The sequence below is a fragment of the Podarcis cretensis genome, assembly GCF_951804945.1.
Source record: "Podarcis cretensis genome assembly, chromosome: 6".
NCBI classification, from domain to species: Eukaryota; Metazoa; Chordata; class Lepidosauria; order Squamata; family Lacertidae; genus Podarcis; species Podarcis cretensis.
In genome coordinates this window covers 65149613-65171459 of record NC_137175.1, presented here as the reverse complement: position 1 = coordinate 65171459, position 21847 = coordinate 65149613, and the positions used below count along the sequence as shown (strand labels likewise).

General features: G+C 41.4%; 1 protein-coding gene and 1 long non-coding RNA gene across 19 annotated transcripts in view; one reads left to right on the top strand and one right to left on the bottom strand.

The window, feature by feature from the left end:
- The window catches only part of LOC307219230, a 63555-nt gene extending 46023 nt beyond the window's left edge, over positions 1 to 17532 (top strand). For both annotated transcript variants that reach the window (XR_013840337.1, XR_013840338.1), the window contains exons 4-5: positions 16390 to 16498; positions 17374 to 17532. This is a non-coding gene — a long non-coding RNA (uncharacterized lncRNA). The remainder of the gene's footprint in view (positions 1 to 16389; positions 16499 to 17373) is intronic.
- Positions 1 to 21847, bottom strand: part of LRRC7 (leucine rich repeat containing 7) — a 208311-nt gene that overhangs the window by 169941 nt on the left and 16523 nt on the right. For 16 of the 17 annotated variants that reach the window (XR_013840333.1, XR_013840334.1, XR_013840335.1 and 13 more), the window contains exon 2: positions 19861 to 19914. The exons of the other annotated variant lie outside the window; for it this stretch is intronic. Coding sequence is in view for 13 of the 16 variants with exons in the window: in XM_079982232.1 (XP_079838358.1) it covers positions 19861 to 19876 (16 nt within the window). In the remaining 3 variants the exon portion in view is untranslated. The remainder of the gene's footprint in view (positions 1 to 19860; positions 19915 to 21847) is intronic. 17 annotated transcript variants of the gene reach the window in all.

The window sequence follows — 21847 nt, the reverse complement described above, 5'->3', positions numbered from 1 at the left end:
GAAATTCGTCTTGCGAAGCGCCTTGAAAAACGGAAAACCCTTTCATCTAGCGGGTTTTTCGTCTTGCGAGGCATTCGTCTTGCGGGGCACCACTGTATTTGGAACCATGAGATAATTTGTAGGGGGGAAATGTAACATTCACTTAAAGGTAAAGGGACCCCTGACCATTAGGTCCAGTCATGGCCGACTCTGGGGTTGCGGCGCTCATCTCGCTTTATTGGCCGAGGGAGCCAGCGTACAGCTTCTGGGTCATGTGGCCAGCATGACTAAGCCTCTTCTGGCGAACCAGAGCAGCGCACGGAAACGCCGTTTACCTTCCCGCCGGAGTGGTACCTATTTATTTACTTGCACTTTGAGGTGCTTTTGAACTGCTAGGTTGGCAGGAGCAGGGACCGAGCAACAGGAGCTCACCCCGTCGCAGGGATTCAAACCGCTGAACTTCTGTTCGGCAAGTCCTAGGCTCTGTGGTTTAACCCACAGCGCCACCCGTGTCCCTAACATTCACTTAGCTTCATGTTAACACAGTAAATATTTGAAACTGAAACCAAAAAGGAATCCAAGAGCTATTATATTTCAAAGAAGATGTGAGAAGACTGCAGAAATAATTCTCACATTATATCTGGAGTTAACACAAGCAGGATAGTTGGTAAGACCAAGATCTAAAATTAGCGAAATCAGGACAATTAAGAAGACATAGAAGAGTCAGCTAAGGCACAAACTACATTACAGGAGACAGCATACAGAAGACATGAGTATGTCTGGCCTCGAATACTCTCTCTTTCCCCACCCTCTTGAGACCAAGGTGGAAAGACTGGAAGCTGCCACTTTCATTTAACTACAGTTAAATGATTATTGTTATACCACAATCCACAATTTGGATGACATGGGAGAGTGTAGTTAACTAAATGCAGAAACAAAATGCTCTGGCATGTTAGGGGTGGCATGGAAAGTGCATGAGCCCAAGAAAAAGCTAGGTTCATTCATGTAGTGCTAAACCATGGTCTGGTGTTACAGCCAACAATACCACTTTGGCATTGTTAGATCATTTCTCCCCAGGAAAGTATAGCAGAAAAATACACTTCATCACCACTCCATCATCCAAGTAAGTCACAAATATATATTACTAAAAGGCAGCGGGGCAGGAAAAAGAGGGAGATCTGCCAGTACCCAATATTATTCCTGCATGAGGTGGAACATTTTAACTTGTATCCTACATACCAGTACATTTAAAATTGGGGAAACGGGAAGAGATAGAAAAATAAGGTCTGCTGGAGTTTTGCTTGAAAGTTAACTACTCTAAACTATTAACTTTACTAAGTTTTTAAAACAAAACAAAGCAGCTAAGAATGAACCACTCCTCATATACTGAGCTTGAAAACGACTACCTAACATGCTGAGACAAAATCAAATGAGCAGACTCATCAGTTTGCCAAAGAAATATTTAGCTATTGCCATGAAAATATTTGTTATTGTGATATTTTTAAACGTTTTAATTTGCATATTTTTTAAATTTTCTGTACTTGGACCTTACTACAAACTGTTTTGAACAGTGTTTAATGATTAACAATGCAATCTTATGCATCTATCTTCAGAAATAAATCCTACTGTGTCCAATGTGGTTTACTTCTTAGTAAGAGTGTCCAGGATTGCTGCCTCAATATATAAAATGGAGCAGCTGATGTGAAATTTAAAATGACAACATGAACTTAAAATGCTTAACATTATTGTTACTATTATTACTATGAGTTTGTAACCATGTTTTAATCAGATTGGGAGAGATGAGTAGACATCTAAGCTTTTATATAATTGGGGCAGCCACTGAAAGAGGGAGACAGTTTTTTCCATCTACTCATCCTGCTTTATGTAAGACATAAGGAAAGCTACACTACCAAACCAAGAAGATGAGGCTCTATGAAAGTCTTAAAAACACTATTATCCTAAATCAGTGTTTTTGATTAATTTGAATTTATCCAGGACAGGTCAAACACTTGCTCTAGATATAATTTAATTCAGGTTAATGAGAACCAGTAAGGTTACATTGATCTTGTCATGCTCAATACAGAAAAAGGGCTTATTTCAGTTAATTGTGTTTAATGCTCTCAGGCCAGATTCTTTGCACAAGGGACTTAGATCAGTCTACAATCAGAATGATTTGATGCTACCAGATTTCCTACATTGCCTGAAGATTTGTACTTACTTTGACCATTACCCAAAATGTAAGGAAAAGAGGAACCCACCATTCCTTAGTGCCCTTGATTATAATTCATCCTGTAAGATATTTTTATTATTCCTTCTATTCAACCCGTGAAAAGGAAACTATTTGACAATGTAACCTTAGAAACAGAAAACTGCTGAAATTTTGTTTGCATGGCCATGCGCAAACTCCTATAGTAGGTTACAGTAGCTATAGTAGGTTACACCTTCTCACCCCTTGCTTTTTCCTGTAAGACCTATTGCAGTCATTAAGAGTCGTCAACAAGCTCATCACAGCTATCTGCCAATCACCCAATCCCACCACCCTTCTGAGTAATACCCCTCCCCACCTTCTCACTATATAGAAGGGTCTGGTGACTTCTGTTTCAGTGTATCTGAAGAAGTGTGCATGCACACGAAAGCTCATACCAAGAACTAACTTAGTTGGTCTTTAAGGTGCTACTGGAAGGATTTTTTTTATTTTGTTTTTCCTATAGTAGGGTGTGTAATCTGTATCATTAATTAACTTGATTCTATTTACTTCACTGTACCAGCAGAGTACTATGACTGAACAGCCTTATCCTATAGGTCTGCTAGAGTTCAAACATAAAAGCTTCCAGTAACACTTTGTTTAAGCTTGCATTTAACCAGCAGAATGAATGAAGTGTTGGATAACTGATTTACACACACACACACACATTTAATTAATTCCCATCACAGAGGGGAAACATATATTGTAGTAAAGGCATAGGACTTTCACATTCCTGAGAAAGTCAAGCTTTCAAAGAATTTACATTCCTGATAATATTTCTGTGTCACTTTTCTGCTTCAACCATTTCTACACAACATAGCTTAATGGAACTCTCATTACTGAAACTGCCACCAAAATAATCTTCTGGCAAGAAAAGGATTACTTGGCCCAGCGATTTAGTGCCATTTGGGCCCACCTTATAAAAAAGTCCATTTCCAATTCTTGAACTCCTAGCAACTCATACCACGATGCAACTCTTATGTGCAATAAAATATCAATTTTAGAATATTTACCTAAATTCTATGGCCCCAAATGGGTCGTACATGCTTAGTAAACATATGCTGGTTTACACAGTCATATATTGGTTCCATTAAAACCAGGTGATTATCAGTTTCTTTATTGCTTTCCTTTAATTAAAATTTGAACAAAAATTATCTTGTAATTACACACTGCTCATTAACAATCAAATATCACACAATATATGTAAAAAAAACCTCTTCACGTGCATTTTAAATCAAAGTAACCTTGTCTGAAGAGCTCTTATTTATTCTGCAATATCATTACATACAAGATGAAGAACTATAAAACATTTCACTATTCACTGTAAGGCAGCTTACAGTTAAAATAGAAGCAGCTATAATCATGGGGGAAATCAATCATTAAAAAATGATTAAACATAACATAGATCTATTAAAACACACAGAACACTACAATAAAGACATCACAACACCAGCCCATTCCTTAAAAAGAGTCAATTCGAACACATCTCTTGGAACAAGAAGTCTTCACCCGCTGATGGAAGGACAACGAGGGAAGCCAGACTAATCTCTCTAGGAAAAGGGTTTCAAAGTTTGGGAGCAGCCAATGAAAGTAAAGTTGGACAAAGATATATCTTCCTTTCACATTCTTCCGCAACTCCCAGAATCAATGTTAATTAAAAGGGATGAAACGCCTTGAAAAATCTGGTTACTTCAAAATCTGAATCTATCCGTTTACAAATCTTCAGTTGTGTGGCTAGCAGACCTTCAAAGTCTGTCAGAAAAGAGGAGCTGAGCCAGTAACTTGTCAAGGTATTCTGCCAGGAGATGAGCCTGATTAACTATAAGTGCTGACTCAGAGGTGTTAAAGATCTCCTTTTTAACATTAGTCTTTTCCTATCCCAATTTCCAATTAGTTCCTGATTGCTACAGTGGTTTAATCCTGAAACCTGCTGAGCTATCTCTTTTTTCAAAATCTGCTTTTAATGCTAATCTGCACTGTAGTACTGACAAGCGCTCTCAAGTTCTGTGTTAATTTTATTCATAAATACAGTGGCCTAGACCAAGGTCAGTATATAATGAAGCAAGTAACATGTTCAGCAGCAAACAAAATTAAGCAGTTTTAAAGAGAAAGCTCTTACTTGTTTGCCATAAAAAACTAAACATATTCTGTTCCTTTGCTTTGATAAATCAGCATATTACAAGAAAAAGTAGCCTTGGGACAATTTATTCAATGAGTAGTCTACCTTCTGGAGCCAGGCCAAGGCGTTTTCTGTCTCAGGTTATAATAATAATAATAATAATAATAATTTATTATTTATACCCCGCCCATCTGGCTGAGTTTCCCCAGCCACTCTGGGCGGCTCCCAATCAGTGTTAAAAACAATACAGCATTACATATTAAAAACTTCCCTGAACAGGGCTGCCTTAAGATGTTTTCTGAATGACAGGTAATTCTTTATCTCTTTGACATCTGATGGGAGGGCGTTCCACAGGTCGGGCGCCACTACCGAGAAGGCCCTCTGCCTGGTTCCCTGTAGCCTCACTTCTCGCAATGAGGGAACCGCCAGAAGGCCCTCGGCGCTGGATCTCAGTGTCCGGGCTGAACGATGGGGGTGGAGATGCTCCTTCAGGTATACAGGACCGAGGCCGTTTAGGGCTTTAAAGGTCAGCACCAACACTTTGAATCGTGCTCGGAAACGTACTGGGAGCCAGTGCAGATCTCTCAGAACCGGTGTTATGTGGTCCCGGCGGCCACTCCCAGTCACCAGTCTAGCTGCCGCATTCTGGATTAATTGCAGTTTCCGGGTCACCTTCAAAGGTAGCCCCACGTAGAGCGCGTTGCAGTAGTCCAAGCGTGAGATAACCAGAGCATGCACCACTCTGGCGAGACAGTCCGCGGGAAGGTAGGGTCTTAGCCTGCGTACCAGGTGGAGCTGGTAGACAGCTGCCCTGGACACAGAGTTAACCTGCGCCTCCATGGACAGCTGTGAGTCCAAGATGACTCCCAGGCTGCGCACCTGGTCCTTCAGGGGCACAGTTACCCCATTCAGGACCAGGGAATCCTCCACACCTGCCCGCCTCCTGTCCCCCAAAAACAGTACTTCTGTCTTGTCAGGATTCAACCTCAATCTGTTAGCCGCCATCCAACCTCCAACCGCCTCCAGGCACTCACACAGGACCTTCACCGCCTTCACTGGTTCTGATTTAAAGGAGAGGTAGAGCTGGGTGTCATCTGCATACTGATGAACACCCAGTCCAAACCCCCTGATGATCTCTCCCAGCGGCTTCATATAGATGTTAAAAAGCATGGGGGAGAGGACGGAACCCTGAGGTACCCCACAAGTGAGGGCCCAAGGGTCTGAACACTCATCCCCCACCACCACTTTCTGAACACGGCCCAGGAGGAAGGAGCGGAACCACTGTATAACAGTGCCCCCAGCTCCCAGCCCCTCTAGACGGTCCAGAAGGATGTTATGGTCGATGGTGTCAAAGGCCGCTGAGAGATCCAGCAGAACTAGGAAACAGCTCTCACCTTTGTCCCTAGCCCGCCGGAGATCATCAACCAGCGCGACCAAGGCAGTTTCAGTCCCATGGTGAGGCCTGAATCCCGATTGGAAGGGATCCAAATGGTCCGTTTCCTCCAGGCGTGCTTGGAGTTGTTCAGCAACCACCCGCTCAATCACCTTGCCCAAGAATGGAAGATTTGAGACTGGGCGATAGTTGGCCAAATTGGCCGGGTCTAAAGATGTTTTTTTAAGAAGCGGTTTAATGACCGCCTCTTTCAGCGGGTCTGGGAAGGCTCCCTCACAGAGGGAAGCATTCACCACCCCGCAAAGCCCATCGCCCAGCCCTTCCCGGCTCGCTTTTATCAGCCAGGATGGGCAAGGATCAAGGAGACAGGTGGTCGGTTTCACTCGTCCAAGCAGCCTGTCCACATCCTCGGAGGTAACAGATTGGAATTGATCCCATATAACAGGACCAGACAGAACTCTAGCACTCTCCCGCCCTGGCCCTGCTCCCACTGTGGAGTCTACCTCCTTCTGAATCTGAGCGATTTTATCTGCAAAAAAACTTTGCAAAAGCATTGCAGGAGATCTTGGGGTCCCTACCAGGCCCCGGTGGTACAGGTGGTTCCGATAAACTGCGAACCACCTGAAAAAGTCTCCTGCTGCTGTTTTCTGCAGATGCAATGGAGGCGGCGAAGAAGGCCCTCTTCGCCGTCGCCATTGCCACTTGGTAGGCTCGACGTTGAGCTCTAACCCGTGTCCGGTCTGATTCGGAATGAGTTTTCCGCCACCGGCGCTCTAGCCGTCTCAACGATTGTTTCATCACCCTCAGCTCCGGGGAGAACCACGGGGCTGTCCGGGCTCCATGCAATCGGAGAGGGCGCTTCGGAGCCAGACAGTCAATAGCCCTGGTTAACTCCGCATTCCAGCGTGCCACCAGGGAATCAGCTGAAAGGCCATCAACTTGGGATAAAGCATCCCCTACCACTCTCTGGAAGCCAATTGGATCCATTAAGTGGCGGGGGCGGACCATCCGAATCGGTCCCACCTCCCTGCGGAGGGGAAGGGTTGCGGAGAAGTCCAGTTGCACCAGGAAGTGATCTGACCATGGCACTTCTTTTGTTTCGCTTTTAGTTAATGTCAGATCACCAACATCCGTAGAGGTAAACACCAAGTCTAAGGCATGTCCGTGGCTATGAGTTGGGCCAGACTTATTCAGGGACAGCCCCATGGAGGCCATGCTTTCCACGAAGTCCCGAGCTGCCCCTTGTAAGGTCGTGTCGGCATGGATGTTAAAATCCCCCAGGACAACCAAGCTAGGTGTCTCCAGGAGTATATCCGCCACGACCTGAAGCAGCTCGGGCAGGGAATCCTTGGTGCAGCGGGGAGGTCGGTACACCAGTAGGAATCCTGTACTGCCCCTATTGCCCAACTTCCAGAACATGCACTCAGAAAACTGGGTCTTCCCAATAGGACGCCTGGTGCAGACTAATGACTTCCTAAAAATCACTGCAACCCCCCCTCCCCGCCCACATGACCTGGGTTGCTGTGCGTAAGAGAAACCTGGTGGGCAAGCAGCGGCAAGGACAGGCCCATCTGCCTCATCCAACCAGGTCTCTGTCACACATGCCAGGTCAAATCCTCCATCCACAATCAGGTCGTGGATGGCAGTGGTTTTATTCATCATTGACCTGGCATTGCACAGCAACACTTTCAGGTCATGTGGGTTTCCCTTGCTGATTACTGTATCCTTCCGGTCAGGACCAGACCTGGAGGCAGGGATAGTCCTCAAACAACGACTAAACCTGCCTCCTCGGTAATGACATGGTCTGGTCTTAGCATAACTCCTCCTCCTGCCCGTGATCACCGAGATCGGGTGTCCCAATATATCTCCCCCTGTGGAACCTGCCCCACCCAATCTATTGGCTGAGGCCCACTCCCAGGCAGCCATGACCCTCCCCCTTAAAAGGCAAAATACAAACTAAATAATAATTTAACAGAATAATAATAATAATAAAACAAAACAGAACAAAACAAAACAAAGCAAAACAAGGAACAATAGTGCTGACAGTGCTTATCCCACCCCAAGCAAAAATAAAATAATGAAATAATATAATATTATAAAAAACAACAACCACCATTTAAAGTGCTGCAAATTAAAAGCGATTAAAACATTTAAAACCAATGGCAAGATACCCTTCCCACATTATGTAAGACAAATGGAATACCGGTTGAACCTTACTTCAACATTGCTGATGGAACAGCATCCTCCACTGTACCCAAAGGCAGCAATCTATCTTAGCAGGCTGACAGCAAAGTGGAAAATAGTACAAATCTAAACTTTCCAATTCAGCTCTGATATTCACATGTGCCAAAATGGCACAATACTTGCAACTAGTCAACAGGTGTACCAGGCTTAGTAACAGAGATTATTTTTACAGAAGCAGTTTCCAAATCTATGGTCATTAGCTGAAATTCAGTCAATGAAAAGGATGGGAGGTAGGAAGTCAGATGACTTAAGGGGCACACAAAATATACCCCAAGATATAGGAAACAGAAGAATCTGGCATGACTCACTGACTATCATGCCGGAAAGATAAAGCAGAGAGTTTGATACCTGAGCCACCACCGTTTTAAGAAACTGTTCAGGACTACAGAGCTTAGGCAATAACTACTACTGTAAATAGGAGTGTCTTCAAAAGCCAGCAGACAGCCAATACTGATGAGGCCTCTTGTATTCTAGAGTTCCCAAATACTGGTGCTACGAGTGAAAAAGCCCACCTCTGCATTACCCCAAGGTAACCATCATCAGGGCATGGGAACACTAACTAGGTTCCATTTGTTGATATTAATGCCCTTATCAAGCAGTAATTACAAAAGCAAACAGCAGTTGTTCAAAATAAAATCCAGTACAACACTTTAAATAAATAGCAAATGTAATTAAAATAATAAGTGATATAAAGTAATAGAATCCCAGCACAGCTTTACAAAGCCCATTTAAAACATAATAAAACATGGACCATGTCCCCATCTTTAGTGCCTGCCAATCTATCGATGGCGGGTCTATGAGCAGGGACTCTGACACCAATCCTAAAGGCTAGGCAGGTTCGTAACCAATCTTTCAGATGGCCTGGTCCCAAACTCCTTAGGGCTTTAAAAGGTCAATACCATACTTTATATTTGGCTCAGAAACAACAAGGCCTGTGTTCCAAATGCTTAACAGCAGCAAGAATCATGTATCATGTACGAGTTGTAGGTTCCAAACTATTTTCCAAGGCAGCCCGTGTAGGGCATGTCACAATATTCTAGATGTAACCATTGTCTGTTGGCATCTGTCTTGGCAGACAGTGGAGGAGTGCGCCTTTGGGGGTGAGGTCAAGCTGTTAGATGGTTGTAGCCGTGGGCATAGCCAAGAGAGGACAGGAAGGGACAGCTGCTCCTCCCTAAATGAATACAAATCTGAGGTTCTGCCCCCGCCCTAACAAAAATCCTGCCTATGCCCATTGTTGTAGCTCCTGCTGTGGCTGTTGAGACTGAAGTGGGAGAGACAAGCTATGTTGCATCTGGGGCAGATGAAGGAGTCTAGTTTTACTGCTGCAGATGCACCATGGTTGTCTGCAGGGATTCCCACATGGCAGGGTTGATGTTGCCAGCCTTCATGTAATGTTTGCAGACATCTTTGTAACTCAGAGTTTGTCTGCCAATTGGCGTGGTGCCAGAAGCCAGCTCCCCATAGAGCATGTCCTTGGAGATTCGGCCATCTTCCATTCTGTGGACATGATCAAGCCAGTGTAGACGTTGTTGAGACAAGAGTGTGAACTTGCTGGGACATATATATAGCAGGACATATGTAACTGAGGCATGGGCCGCTTTCTCCAGATAGGGCATATCAGCAAGGAAATGTTTCAGCTGTCTTCTGAGGTATAATGAATAGTATTCAATCTGCAGGTTTGGCCTAGAAGGTTATCAAGTTGACAATCTGGGCATCTGTTACTATGATGGGTGTGAAGTTGGATTTTTGATGTAGGCAATTTGGACTTTTGCTAGCTTCAATTTTGGGCCTATGCAAACAGGAAATGTTCCCATGCACGTGAAGAGGACACTATTGAGACAAACTTGGATTTCAGATATGCTACTATCGCAATCCAATGTCATTCTAGCTCCTGTGGAATATGACTGCTTCAACACCCCATGTGTACTGTCTCAGTGCCAAGAGGGAAAAGGCAGTTTGGTGGAGAAGCAAAGGAGAAGGCAATTTGGGGTGTAGAAGTCAACTGCAGAGAAGGCCTAGAAGAACTCAGAAGACCAAATGGGCAAAGGATTACAATTAGAAGAAAAGATTACAATTCAGAAAAGATTTAAACAGCAGAAATCCAAAGAGGCACCTCCTTCTCTCAGGCATCACCCTTTTTCCTATTCTTGCTTGTTATAATGATCCCTAGCCCAGGTCCTTTGCATGTGTAAGTATTCCTTCCTTGGTGTGTGGGGGAGGATTAGGGTTACTGTGCTAGTAGGATAATTATTTCACTCAAATCTCTGTTTCCAAGACTTCTCTTCACAAAGAAGAGAAAATCCTAAGCTGTTTAATACTTGATTAGGAGATAAAGCTTTGAACTTTCATTTTTGGTCTAGTTGTTTATCCTGGTATCCTTGCATTCTCCTTTCGCAAAGAAAAGTTTCCATGCTGTGTGTCTCAGGCATAATCAACCCTGGCATACACATAAAGTTCACAATCTAGCGTGGATGCACTGTTCAAGAACTAAAACCTGCATCCAGCATATTAAAGCAGCAACACTTGAGCTCATCAGCATATATTAGCAAACAGCCACACATGTTTTGTTCTTTTAATGCAATAAAATGAGACAAAAACAGCTTTTTCTTATTTAATAAAGCTATGAAGCAGGCCTATTGACCATGATGACAACCCAGTTAGCAGTAATGATTTCACAACATCACACTGGAAAAAGCAAATAGCCATTCTGTCATGAGCACTTTTACATTCTAAAAATTTCCATAATACATTAACTATAAAAGACACATTTTTATCCTAGAGCTTCAATGCATATTATATATTAAATGTTGCTCTGGCACAAGCCCTAGGATTTAGGTAGCAGGAGGATTGCTTTAGTTTCCATGCTGCTGTATTTGGCACAAAAAGAACTTTGAATGTTTAGCGATCAGCCTCAGGGCAAATCTTCCACTTACAATATTATCCACTTAAAGGACTGGTTGGATTTCATAATTCAAGGATCAAGCCTCTGCAACATGCAGTATTATGCTTTGTTTGTAGAAAAACACAGAACATTTTTTTCTGTCTGTGTGTTTACTACTACAACTATGACATGGGAATCTACTTGTATAATCTAACACTACAGGGTGACAATCAGAACAAGCCTCTGTTATGAGAATGTTTTAACATTCCACATCCTTATTTTGGCCATCATAATTTTAATTTGAGATGGTTGAGTGAAGAAAAAAAAGAAATAGGCTGTAACCTTAACATGACCAGATTAGACAAGTAGGGAGTAAAAAACAGTCTGCACCCAGTGTTTGCCCTGGGTGTAAAAATAGACAGCTACAGTGAACAGATTACCTGCTCAACAGAAGTGACTAACTTAAAAAAGTTGGCAGTTAGATATTCAACTAAACGTTTTCTATATACTACGGATGACTAGGCTATATGAAGAAAAAGCAAGATATAATAGCAGGGTATCTGACACAAAGGCTGTCTTGCATATCCCTTAGATATGCTACATACTACAAAAGGAAGAATTAACACATTAGAGATAAAGAAAAAAGAGAGGATACTGTATATATTTTAATTTCATAGATTTCTATAATACACTCACATTTGAGTACGCCATACTTCTTAGGGTCAGGGTCTTTTACTCAAATGCACAATATAAAATAAAAATAAAAATATAGAAAATGTTATATGAAGGTATCTATACAATGGAAAGTTAACAATATTACATTACAACTCTTCAACAAGGCTTCTTGTCACCTTTATCCTAGTGTAAAGTGATTCACTTCAGATGGGGGAGTGCTAACTTATGGAGTCTAAGTGGACAGTGTCTGACCAAGAAACAGACCTTGGAGTTGCAGTGGATAGCTGGATGAAAATGTCAATGCAGTGTGTGGCACATCTGAAAAAGTCCAATTCTATCTTAGGTCTCATTAGGAAACTTGGTTGCCTTTAAAAGGACAAATTAATGAAAGAATGAGCCATCAATGGCTACTATATAAAATGGTTATGATGGCTGTGTACTACCTATATCATCTGTGGCAGAAATGCCTCTCAGTAAAAAGGTAAAGCTAAAGGACCCCGGATGGATAAGTGCAGTCAAAGACGACTATGGGGTGCTGCACTCATCTAGCATTTTAGGCCAAGGGAGCTGGCGTTTGTCCACAGACAGCTTTCCAGGCCATGTTGCCAGCATGACTAAACCACTTCTGGCACAACAGGACACTGTGACGAGTGCCAGAGTGCAAACAAACACTCTTTACCTTCCAGCCGCAGAGGTACCTATTTATCTACTTGCACTGGTATGCTTTCAAACTCTAGGTTGGCAGGAGCTGGGGCAGAGCAATGGGAGCTCACCCTGTTGTGCAAATTCAAACCACTGACCTTCTGATAGGCAAGCCCAAGAGGCACAGCACCACCTGATCCCCTGCCTCTCAGTACTAGTTGTTGGAGAGAAACAAGTGGAAAAGGTACTGCTGTGCTCATATCCTGCTTGCCGACTTCCCATAAGTTTCTGGTGGGACAGTGTGAGAAAGGACCCCTAGGTTAGATGAGCCTTTGGTCTGATGCGGGAGGACAAGTCAAATAGCTCAGTTGGTTAGAGCATGGCACTGATAACGCCAAGGTTGCAGGTTTGATCCCCATATGGGACAACTGCATATTCCTGCACTGCAGGGAGTTGGACTAGATGATCCTCAGGGTCTTTTCCAACTCTTCTGATTCTATGACTCTTACGTTCCTAGAGCACAAACGTAGTACTACAGAAGAAAGAAGCTAGGGAGAGGCTGCAAAAGGACTGAGATGCTAAATTGAGGGAGACAAGTTAGCATGTATTGGCTTGGTTAGGTTTAGGGTTGATTTGAGCTAATATTGATTTTAGTAGCAGTGTTGTTTTTTGTTCTTATGGATAACTTTTTAAAATAAGGAGTTTTTTTCTGGAACATCTTTTCAAAACTGTTGGCCTTAAGTAAAATTTGTGTTTGTTTCGCTTTAAATGTCTCTGAAGCCTTATACCTCACGACAAACAATTGTCTTGCTGCTCTACCCAGCATAGAGAGACCCTATGTGAGTGTTGGCTTAATCTCTTTAAATTGATGACACATTGTTCTAATCCAGCAATATAAGTTTGGCTGGCACCTACAACGTGGACTGGCCTCCCCAAAGAGTTGCTCCTACTTTTTAAAAAAGGGTTTCAAAATGAGTTAAGTTTCTGCAGGCATTCATAAAGCTATAGCCTTTAAGCATTTCTGTCTTATTGCTGCTTTTTAACCAAAATGGATTGTTTTATTTGATATATTATCTTCTTATTGTAACTGCATTTTGTTGTGAACCACCTCAATATAAAAAGTCAGTAGACAAATTATAGATATATATATAAAACAAAAACAAAACTGCCACTATTTCATGTTTGCTATAATGTTCTTACACATTCACAAATATCTGACTGCCAGAAAATGAAAGTAATCAATAAGAAATAGCCAACTGGCAGGAGGAATATGTATTAAGAAACAATTTATTCAGATCTTTCAAGACTTAAAAAATGATTACTTCACTAATTATGATAATTTCAAATCAATCTTGGCTCGGAAACCGAAAAGGACAACAGTAAAAAAGATAGATTCAACTACACTGTAAGTTCCACAGGGTCTATTATAATAGATGGATGGGTGGGGAAAACAAGAAAGTAAAAAATGAACAGCTAGCCTTTAGCAATATATCATTACTAACTGTATAAATACAAATATTGACTGAATATGTAAGCATAAAGGCACTAATCATTCAGATGTGAACTTCAAATAAAAAGGATAGGCTACTAATATACATTTATGCTGATATTACAACAAAATGACACAAAGAACTGAGATCCTGGATCACCAAAAATAGAAACTGGCATGAAGCTTTTGTACTAAGAATGTAGCCCCTTGGCCTCTCAACAAACATTAACCTTAAAAGAGGCAGTTCTGCCAATGCCTCAAGGCTGTGAAAAGATGTACATATGATGAATGCTATATATTCTAAGTGAAGGCAGAGGTACAAATGCAAATGAGAACCGTGCCCTTTTAACTACACTCCCAGAGGCTTAGTAAGAGCCATGGACAAACAAGTAACCCTGTGGAAAAAATAGCAATTATTATGCTCTTTATAAAAACATAGATTTACTTATTTTTAACTGACTGACTCTTTAGAAAAGGCAACCTGAAAAAAAAAATCCTGCTATGTATGAACATTGCTTTGAACATATTCTTCCCATTAACATACTTGGCTTCAACAAAACAAACAACAAAGCATAACTTCCCCAACCCCAAGAGGTAACTCTACCAATTCTAGCTTCTAATACCATAAATATCTGGCCATATTATCTTAGCTAGGCAAATAAGTTCATCAAGTCCTAAAAACAGACTTCTCAAACATTTAATCCTGTTGAATATGATCACCACAAATTTACACTGTTCTGGAGTTTTCAATCTGGCACCAAACTTCAATTTCTGCTGAAAAGCTGACGGCATTGACATTAAACATATTACTTGGAACTTGAAAGGTGGGAAGAACAGCAATTACAGAGCACCAATTACAGGAGCATCACAATTGAACATGGTAACATTTGAAACAGTGTGAAATTGGTTGTTCAAGAAAGTCCCGAAGGAAGAACTCTGTTTCAAAGGAAGTAACGTTAAGGTTTTCTTGCCCTTAGTTGAGATTTGCCTCTTGGGTATACAAATATACACATCCATTTGTGCAGAGGTTTAAGTTGCATGCTGTCAATGTATCTTCTTTTGAATTTCAGCTGGTTTTGGAAATATTGTAGTCTTATAGACATGTTGACTTAATGGCTTGTATCTCAGAGAAGGTGACAATAGCAGATGGAATGTGCCACAGTCAGCTACTGGATATTCTTAGTGATGTAATTAGAAATAACATCTTTTTCCTACCCACTCTGATGCATACAATATTTTATTAACTTTAAAAATGAAAGATTCCCCTAATAATTTAATTGCTCTGTCTCCCATTACTATGCAAACAATGTGCAATGTATCCAATCAAGCAATATTTTGGCAAGAGCTAATAGGCTAACCCTTCTTTCTTCCAAGGATTCTTACTTTTTCAAAGCTTCCCTTGCTGGAAACATACACATCTGTGTACAGTACTGAAGTTCTCAGCACATGTAAGCATGTGTTATTTTCATACATCCTACATTCACCTCTTCACAGGACCAGTTCTACCATTAGGAAGATTAGCAGGTAGCTATTCGGGCACTGGATGCTGAGGTTGGGGAGCAATTCATCCCAAGTTGTCCCCCCCCCCCCCCCCGTAACCATTTCCATTTTTCAAAGTCAGCACTGCAATGATAGCAATACTGGCTGGCAGCCTCATCTTGCTGTTGCCTTCTATCAGTGTGCCACCTACAACACCATTAAGGCCTACAACCAAGGGAGGAAGCCGAGAGGTAGGCAGCATGCAAAGGACTTGCATTTCAGTGGGCATCACATATGCATTTGCATTGTTTTTCTCACATAACACCTGCTGCCACTGGGGAAGCTGCTCTCAAGTACAGTTGGGGATGCTGTCCCATTGCCAGTGTTGAAATAAGATTTAACTGCCGATTTGGTCAACTGCTCTAGGAGGAACTGGGAGGGGTGGCCCTGTTCTTTGCCTGAAGCAGCAAAATGTATTGGGCCAGCTTCTTCAGAATTATAAAAGTATGTTTAAGATACATTGAAATAGTAATGAATTTGTCTCTTAACAAGGTTCTCTCAAATGATAGTTCATGTTTAATCAAACAAAAAAACTGATTCTGGTTTAAAATTTAAGCACATTAACACTGAGTTTCTTACGAGTAGCAGCTTGAGAACATCACGCTTAATTTGTTGACATACGGTTCTTGTTCCAGGGCTTTATTCACTGCCTTCTGTTCCTAAAAGTTAATCTAAAGTGCTAAATAAAATTTTAAAATAACAGTACTATATTCTACCAGACACTTGGGAAAATGGGAGAGTAACAACACAATCTCTCTCTGACACTGACACTGACATTGACATTGACACACACACACACACACACACACACACACACACACACACACATCATCTTGCTGATCAACTCTTGCATTTAATCATTGTTCCACTTTATCATCTCCCCTGTAAACATCATGGGGTCTGTATGCCAACACATTTATAGGCTTTATTCCAAACTGAAGATGGAAATTGGAGCAGTACAAACCATGGCTAGCACGTGACCTGTCACTGAACTGGAAGACAGAGATTACCATCACTAGAATGTTATCCATATTTGACAGAGATGTAGGGATGGAATCCAACAAAGTCTGTTCATTTATTTGTTTTATTTTTATTTCATTATTTCATTACATTTATGAATTGCTTCCCATGAAAGATCCCAGGGTGATTAAACAATAAAACAACTTCTGATCCAATAGAGATATAGACAAGGACAAGGCTTGCTGAAAAATGAAGATACAAAAAAGGACCAATAGACCAAAAGGACCAAAAAGGCAATAGATAAGGCATTTGTCTGAAGTTCCAAAAGGGTAAGTGCTGCCACAAGAAAGGTATTATACATACTTTGCTATAAAAGGATGTTGAAATGGACTATATTCTGGCTGTACAGCACCACTATCCATAATTCACTTGTTCTTGCTGATTTTCTCAGGCTGTGATAAAGCAAATGTCGTATTGGCTGTGCCTTTAGCATGATGGGTCACTGCTAAAACAACTGCAAATAGCCACACCTCTAGTTACTTGTGAAGTCAAGTGCAATATAGTGTAATGGTGGCAGGCAAATTAATACTGCAACCCTTAATGCTGTTGTATGAAAGTAAACCCCACTAAACCACTGGATTTATTTCTAAGGAATTAGGCATAGGATAAGATGCACAGTTTTATACCTAGAGAAAATAGAAAAGCAAGCCTTCAAAGTTTATGTTAATCAAACACTTTGAATCCCCTGGCTATTTTAGAATGCATCCTGAAAATTACTGTGAGGCAACTTACGCCATGGGTATCGCATAACTGGAGACACTTGCAAGTTTTTTTCCATCTGAACCGATACAAACAGATCTTGATGATGCTTTTGCTGGGTGTGCAGTTTTTATAAGCGACAGAGTTACGATCTCCCTCATACAAATTTTATGAGCTGCAATATGGGAATAACAGCAACTTCACTCATCTATCCATCTTAGCAAGATATCTGAAAACCTTAGTGACTATACAGAAGCATGAACAGTTTTAAAAGCATGAATTTCAGAGCTAGCTCAATCTACAATATATGCTTTGTTTGAACTGCTCATGCTTGCTGCCTGTACTCCTTTCAAATAAGGAAAGACTTCTGCAGCGAAGAGTGTGATCAGAACTGCTGCACAGAATAGGACTGCTGAATTTGTTTTATCTCTATATCCTTCTCCAGTGGCCATCATAGGGTTACTCAAGAAACATCTAACCCTTGGGGAAGAAAAGAGATTCTAGATTCTGGTAATTTAGCTGAGCTGTCCCCCTGTAACTGCCACCACAGGGCCATTCAAGGATCATCTTGCCCTTAGGGGGAGGCAAGATTTGGCTTTCAAAAAAGGTTCTTTTTCTTTTTAAGTTGTCTTGGCTGTTTTATTATGTACTTGCTATTGATGGTTGTGGGTTGTTGTTTTTTTAAAAGAAGTAAACCATTTTGTGGATTTGCCTAAAAAGGAGTATATAAATACCTTATATAAATAGCTAAACAAAAAAAATATGAGAAACCAAATTTGGTTAAAGAACTGCTTAAAACGGATGGCCTTGGAATTTACAAAATGATGGAACTACAACCCTTTATGCTGCTTATGCCAAAACATGGCTTCAGGAAACTATGAAACTGCTGCAAGGATGAATAATACATCCTGTGTGTTCAGCAATCCTATGTCAAACATATCAAATTTCAGACATCCTATGATTTTCTTTTTCAACACAACAAGTAGAGGGACGGCTGCTACCTGATCATCAAATGGACAAGTTTGAGTAAAGGTTAGTGTGAAAGACAATTTTAATAATTCTGAGGATGCCATTTTAAAAATCAGTTTATAAGTTCTATAATTTGCACTAAAATACAGTTTTACTAAGGTGCAATTGCAGAGTTACCTTCTTTTTTAAAAAAGGTAAAGGTAAAGGTAAAGGTACCCCTGCCCGTACGGGCCAGTCTTGACAGACTCTGGGGTTGTGCGCCCATCTCACTTAAGAGGCCAGGGGCCAGCGCTGTCCGGAGACACTTCCGGGTCACGTGGCCAGCGTGACATCGCTGCTCTGGCGAGCCAGAGCCGCACACGGAAACGCCGTTTACCTTCCCGCTGGTAAGCGGTCCCTATTTATCTACTTGCACCCGGAGGTGCTTTCGAACTGCTAGGTTGGCAGGCGCTGGGACCGAGCAGCGGGAGCGCACCCCGCCGCAGGGATTCGAACCGCCGACCTTTCGATCGGCAAGCCCTAGGCGCTGAGGCTTTAACCCACAGCGCCACCTGCGTCCTATTAAAAAAAGGTAGGCAACAGTTATTTTACTATTACTGTAATTTGAAGATTGCCTCCCTACCCCCCCCCCAACAAAATAAATAGTATAGGTCACTATAACAGTGCTGGCCAGAAAGGCATCACGTGAAGCGGGTTTTAATCATTTTTCTTACAAAAAGTAAAAATATTGTTTGTTGTTTTTTTAAAGGGAGTTTAGTAGAAATTAAAATTTACTACAAATTTAGATTGATTTTAAAACATGCTAATAAAATGGCATCCATGGGAACAATAATGTGAAGATGTGCTTAAGTAGACGTATAGTTCACCCATCCATATATGAGTGCACAAGTCAAAACCATGCTTCTTAAGACAACAGAAAAGGGGTACTAAGGCAAAATGCACCTTGGAGTTGGGGGGAAAGAACTGAATGCGGCTGGATTTGCTGTGATCTTAAACAAAATAGAAGAATCACAGTGGAAACAGTAAATAACAGTTTGGTGATGATGCCATGGAGACGCTCTTTAAAAAAAAATGAGTAACAAAGCATGGCAATTCCAAAGTGAACACATGGTATAGAAGCACCCCCTGTGATAGCAACTTTGCCTGCTTTCTTGGAATGTGGCCCTCTGCCACAGATATTATGCTTTTGTCCCTTGATATGCATAGGAGCTTGGTAAACAACAACTACTACTACTATTGAAGTCAATAAGAGTCTTCATATGAGGGACTGTGCTCTGAGTCTTGCTCACACATGGGAACAATGCAAAAATGAACACTGCACTAGAAAATGGTGAATGTACGATGATGCATGCTGATTGTTAGGCACAGTAACTGTCATATGCACAGACTCAACACTGTCCCTCAAATTAGAAGCAGCTCTTAACAGAGCCACAGTGTAGTTCCTGTAGACAATCATGAAGTGACAAACAGGGACCATTTCCCATTTACACATGGTTGTGTGTGCTCTTAATCCTTATTGGGTTAAGCAGCCCTCAAATCCAGAAGCACGTGAAATCAAAGGATTAAAATGCATATGCTCTGCTGCCACAACTAGTTTTAGGGAACAAATACCAGTTCAAGACTTCAGTAGTCATGTGAATCATGATACAAAAAGTGAACTATATTGGTATCATCATCTTCGCTATACATAATCTGAACACAGAGAGTGAGGAACATATTTGTTCAAATGCATAGCTGCACAGATAAGAGAAACAGAGTTGCACCAGATATTATTTCAATTTGAAGAATTTAGAACAAGTAGGGGAGTTGCCTGGAATGAGGCACAATATGAATAAACTAAAAGGTGTGCTAATATTATCCTTATCACCATATTACTTAACAATTAGGTAAGTGCTACAGAAACATATCAATATTGCTTGCAAAACCAATATATGTAAATAGTTGAAAACCATCTTGTTCTTACCCAGAGATTCCATCATTTTTTGCTCCTAATATCGAGTAGAAATAAGTTGTGAACCTGTAGACAAAAACAAACATACCAATGCACTAACATCAGACAGTGCCCTGGAAAACTGAACCACAGAAATGAGTGCAAGTTATTTTAGTGGCACTGAGCCAGGGTGCACATTCTGGGAGTATTTTATTATCTGTGCTTAATTAGTTTGGGACTGTGTTCTGATCAAAGTGAGAGAATGAGGCCATAAAATACAATCCCTTATTTTGTGGATAAAAGCATGGATGTCATCACTTAAAGCATGTAAGAAATCCAATTAAAAAGATTTTCAATCTTTCCTAGCAGAAGGAAAACAAGTTAACTCTATTCCATCCAGATTTACAAAGCAGATATTAAATGACAGATAATTCACAATAGAGAGTTACATTCATGTTGGTCCTAAACAATGAAGGGTTCTATGATTGAAAAAAATAGAAATTTATTTCTTGCCTCTTTCAGTTCTCTTTTCCCTTGTTTTCTTTTACCCGTGCAAGTATGGCAATGCTGCAATTCTATACACAAGTACATGTAAGTCAGAAAAGGAAAATCTGTGCCCCTCTAGCCCCAGCCAGCAGGGCCAATAGCTAGGGAATGTGGGAGTTGAAGTAAACCCTCCCAAGTGTTAGTACTTACTTCTGAGTATGCATGCTTAGGATTGTATGTTCATTTGAAGGACTGTTTATTCAAGCAGTAAAACAAACCCTCTCTTTTTTAGGCATTCCTTGGCCTATCTTAAAACATAGCAAAGAAAAATGTAAAGATAAACATTTCCCTAAACCACAAATATTTCCACATTTCCTGTCTGTTCCCACACATTAGAGCTGCCAAACTTAATTTTCAGAATTCTGTGTTCTGTTCTGTTCCGTTGGCGTCTCAAAAGACAATGAAGGGCGCTTCTGTGGGTGAAGTCAAACTGCTGTGTTAGTAGCAGCACAGTGACCTCCCTGGAGCACAAGCTTGTGTGTGGAGGTTCTGGGTTGCCCAGATGACAAGGCCTCCCTTTCAGCCTCGTGGATATGGTCCGAAGGAAAGCAGAACAATACATTTGGCACCAGCTTGGCTGCAGGAGTTGCCAGGAGGAGGCATATAAGGCACTATCCCACCATTTTAGGGACTTCACTGCAGGTTTGTGTAGGGTTTACTCCGTAGACTTTTCTTCTCCTGAAGATATCCTGCAAGGCAGTGGATATCCCGCAAGGCAGTGGAGGTTTAGGTTCAGCATTATCCTTCTAGATGAGCTACCTTCCCAGGTTGACGAGTCCCATCTACCCCTCACTTCCCTCTACAGCATGTGCAGAAACAGTCTTATTGACCACTGGACCCACTATTAGTTTCAATCTACCAGAGCCTGGGAAGTGCCTAATGCATGGGAAGTGCCTAATTCACTGAGGATTTAAGACCTATTGGCTACCCTCATCTGGTTTAGCTGACCAGTCAAAGCCATTTCCTGGGGTGTGGGTGCTGTCGCATGCTGACAGCTTCTAGGAGCTGCAGGTGAGAGATGAGTGCAGGGTGGAGACCAAAGGTGGACAAACTACCCCAGAAGGAGCATGACATGTCACCAACCAGTGGTACTCCCTAACACACACAAGCAACATTGTCAGATCCAATTCTCAGGAAGTCATGAAAGGCTAGTATTGCAAGCATGTTAAGGAACTGGGTTAAACTGCAGTGGCTTTCAAGGGTTAGAATACATATGAGGAAGCTATAGGTGTTAGGAGATGACTTGTCCTAGTACTGACCTGATCCTAGGCTGAAAGTGCAATAAACCTCTGTGTAATTTTCTCCCTTGTTTCTCTTTCTACTATCTCTATGATTCATAAGTGAAATGATCATATTGAAGGTTGAGCAACTGAATTTAATGTAATGTGAAATAGCCCATAGCAGCCTTTTAAGGTAGGAACATTAAGCTTAAGCCTTGCACTGAAATTCTGTAGCACTTAAATTTTTAATTTTG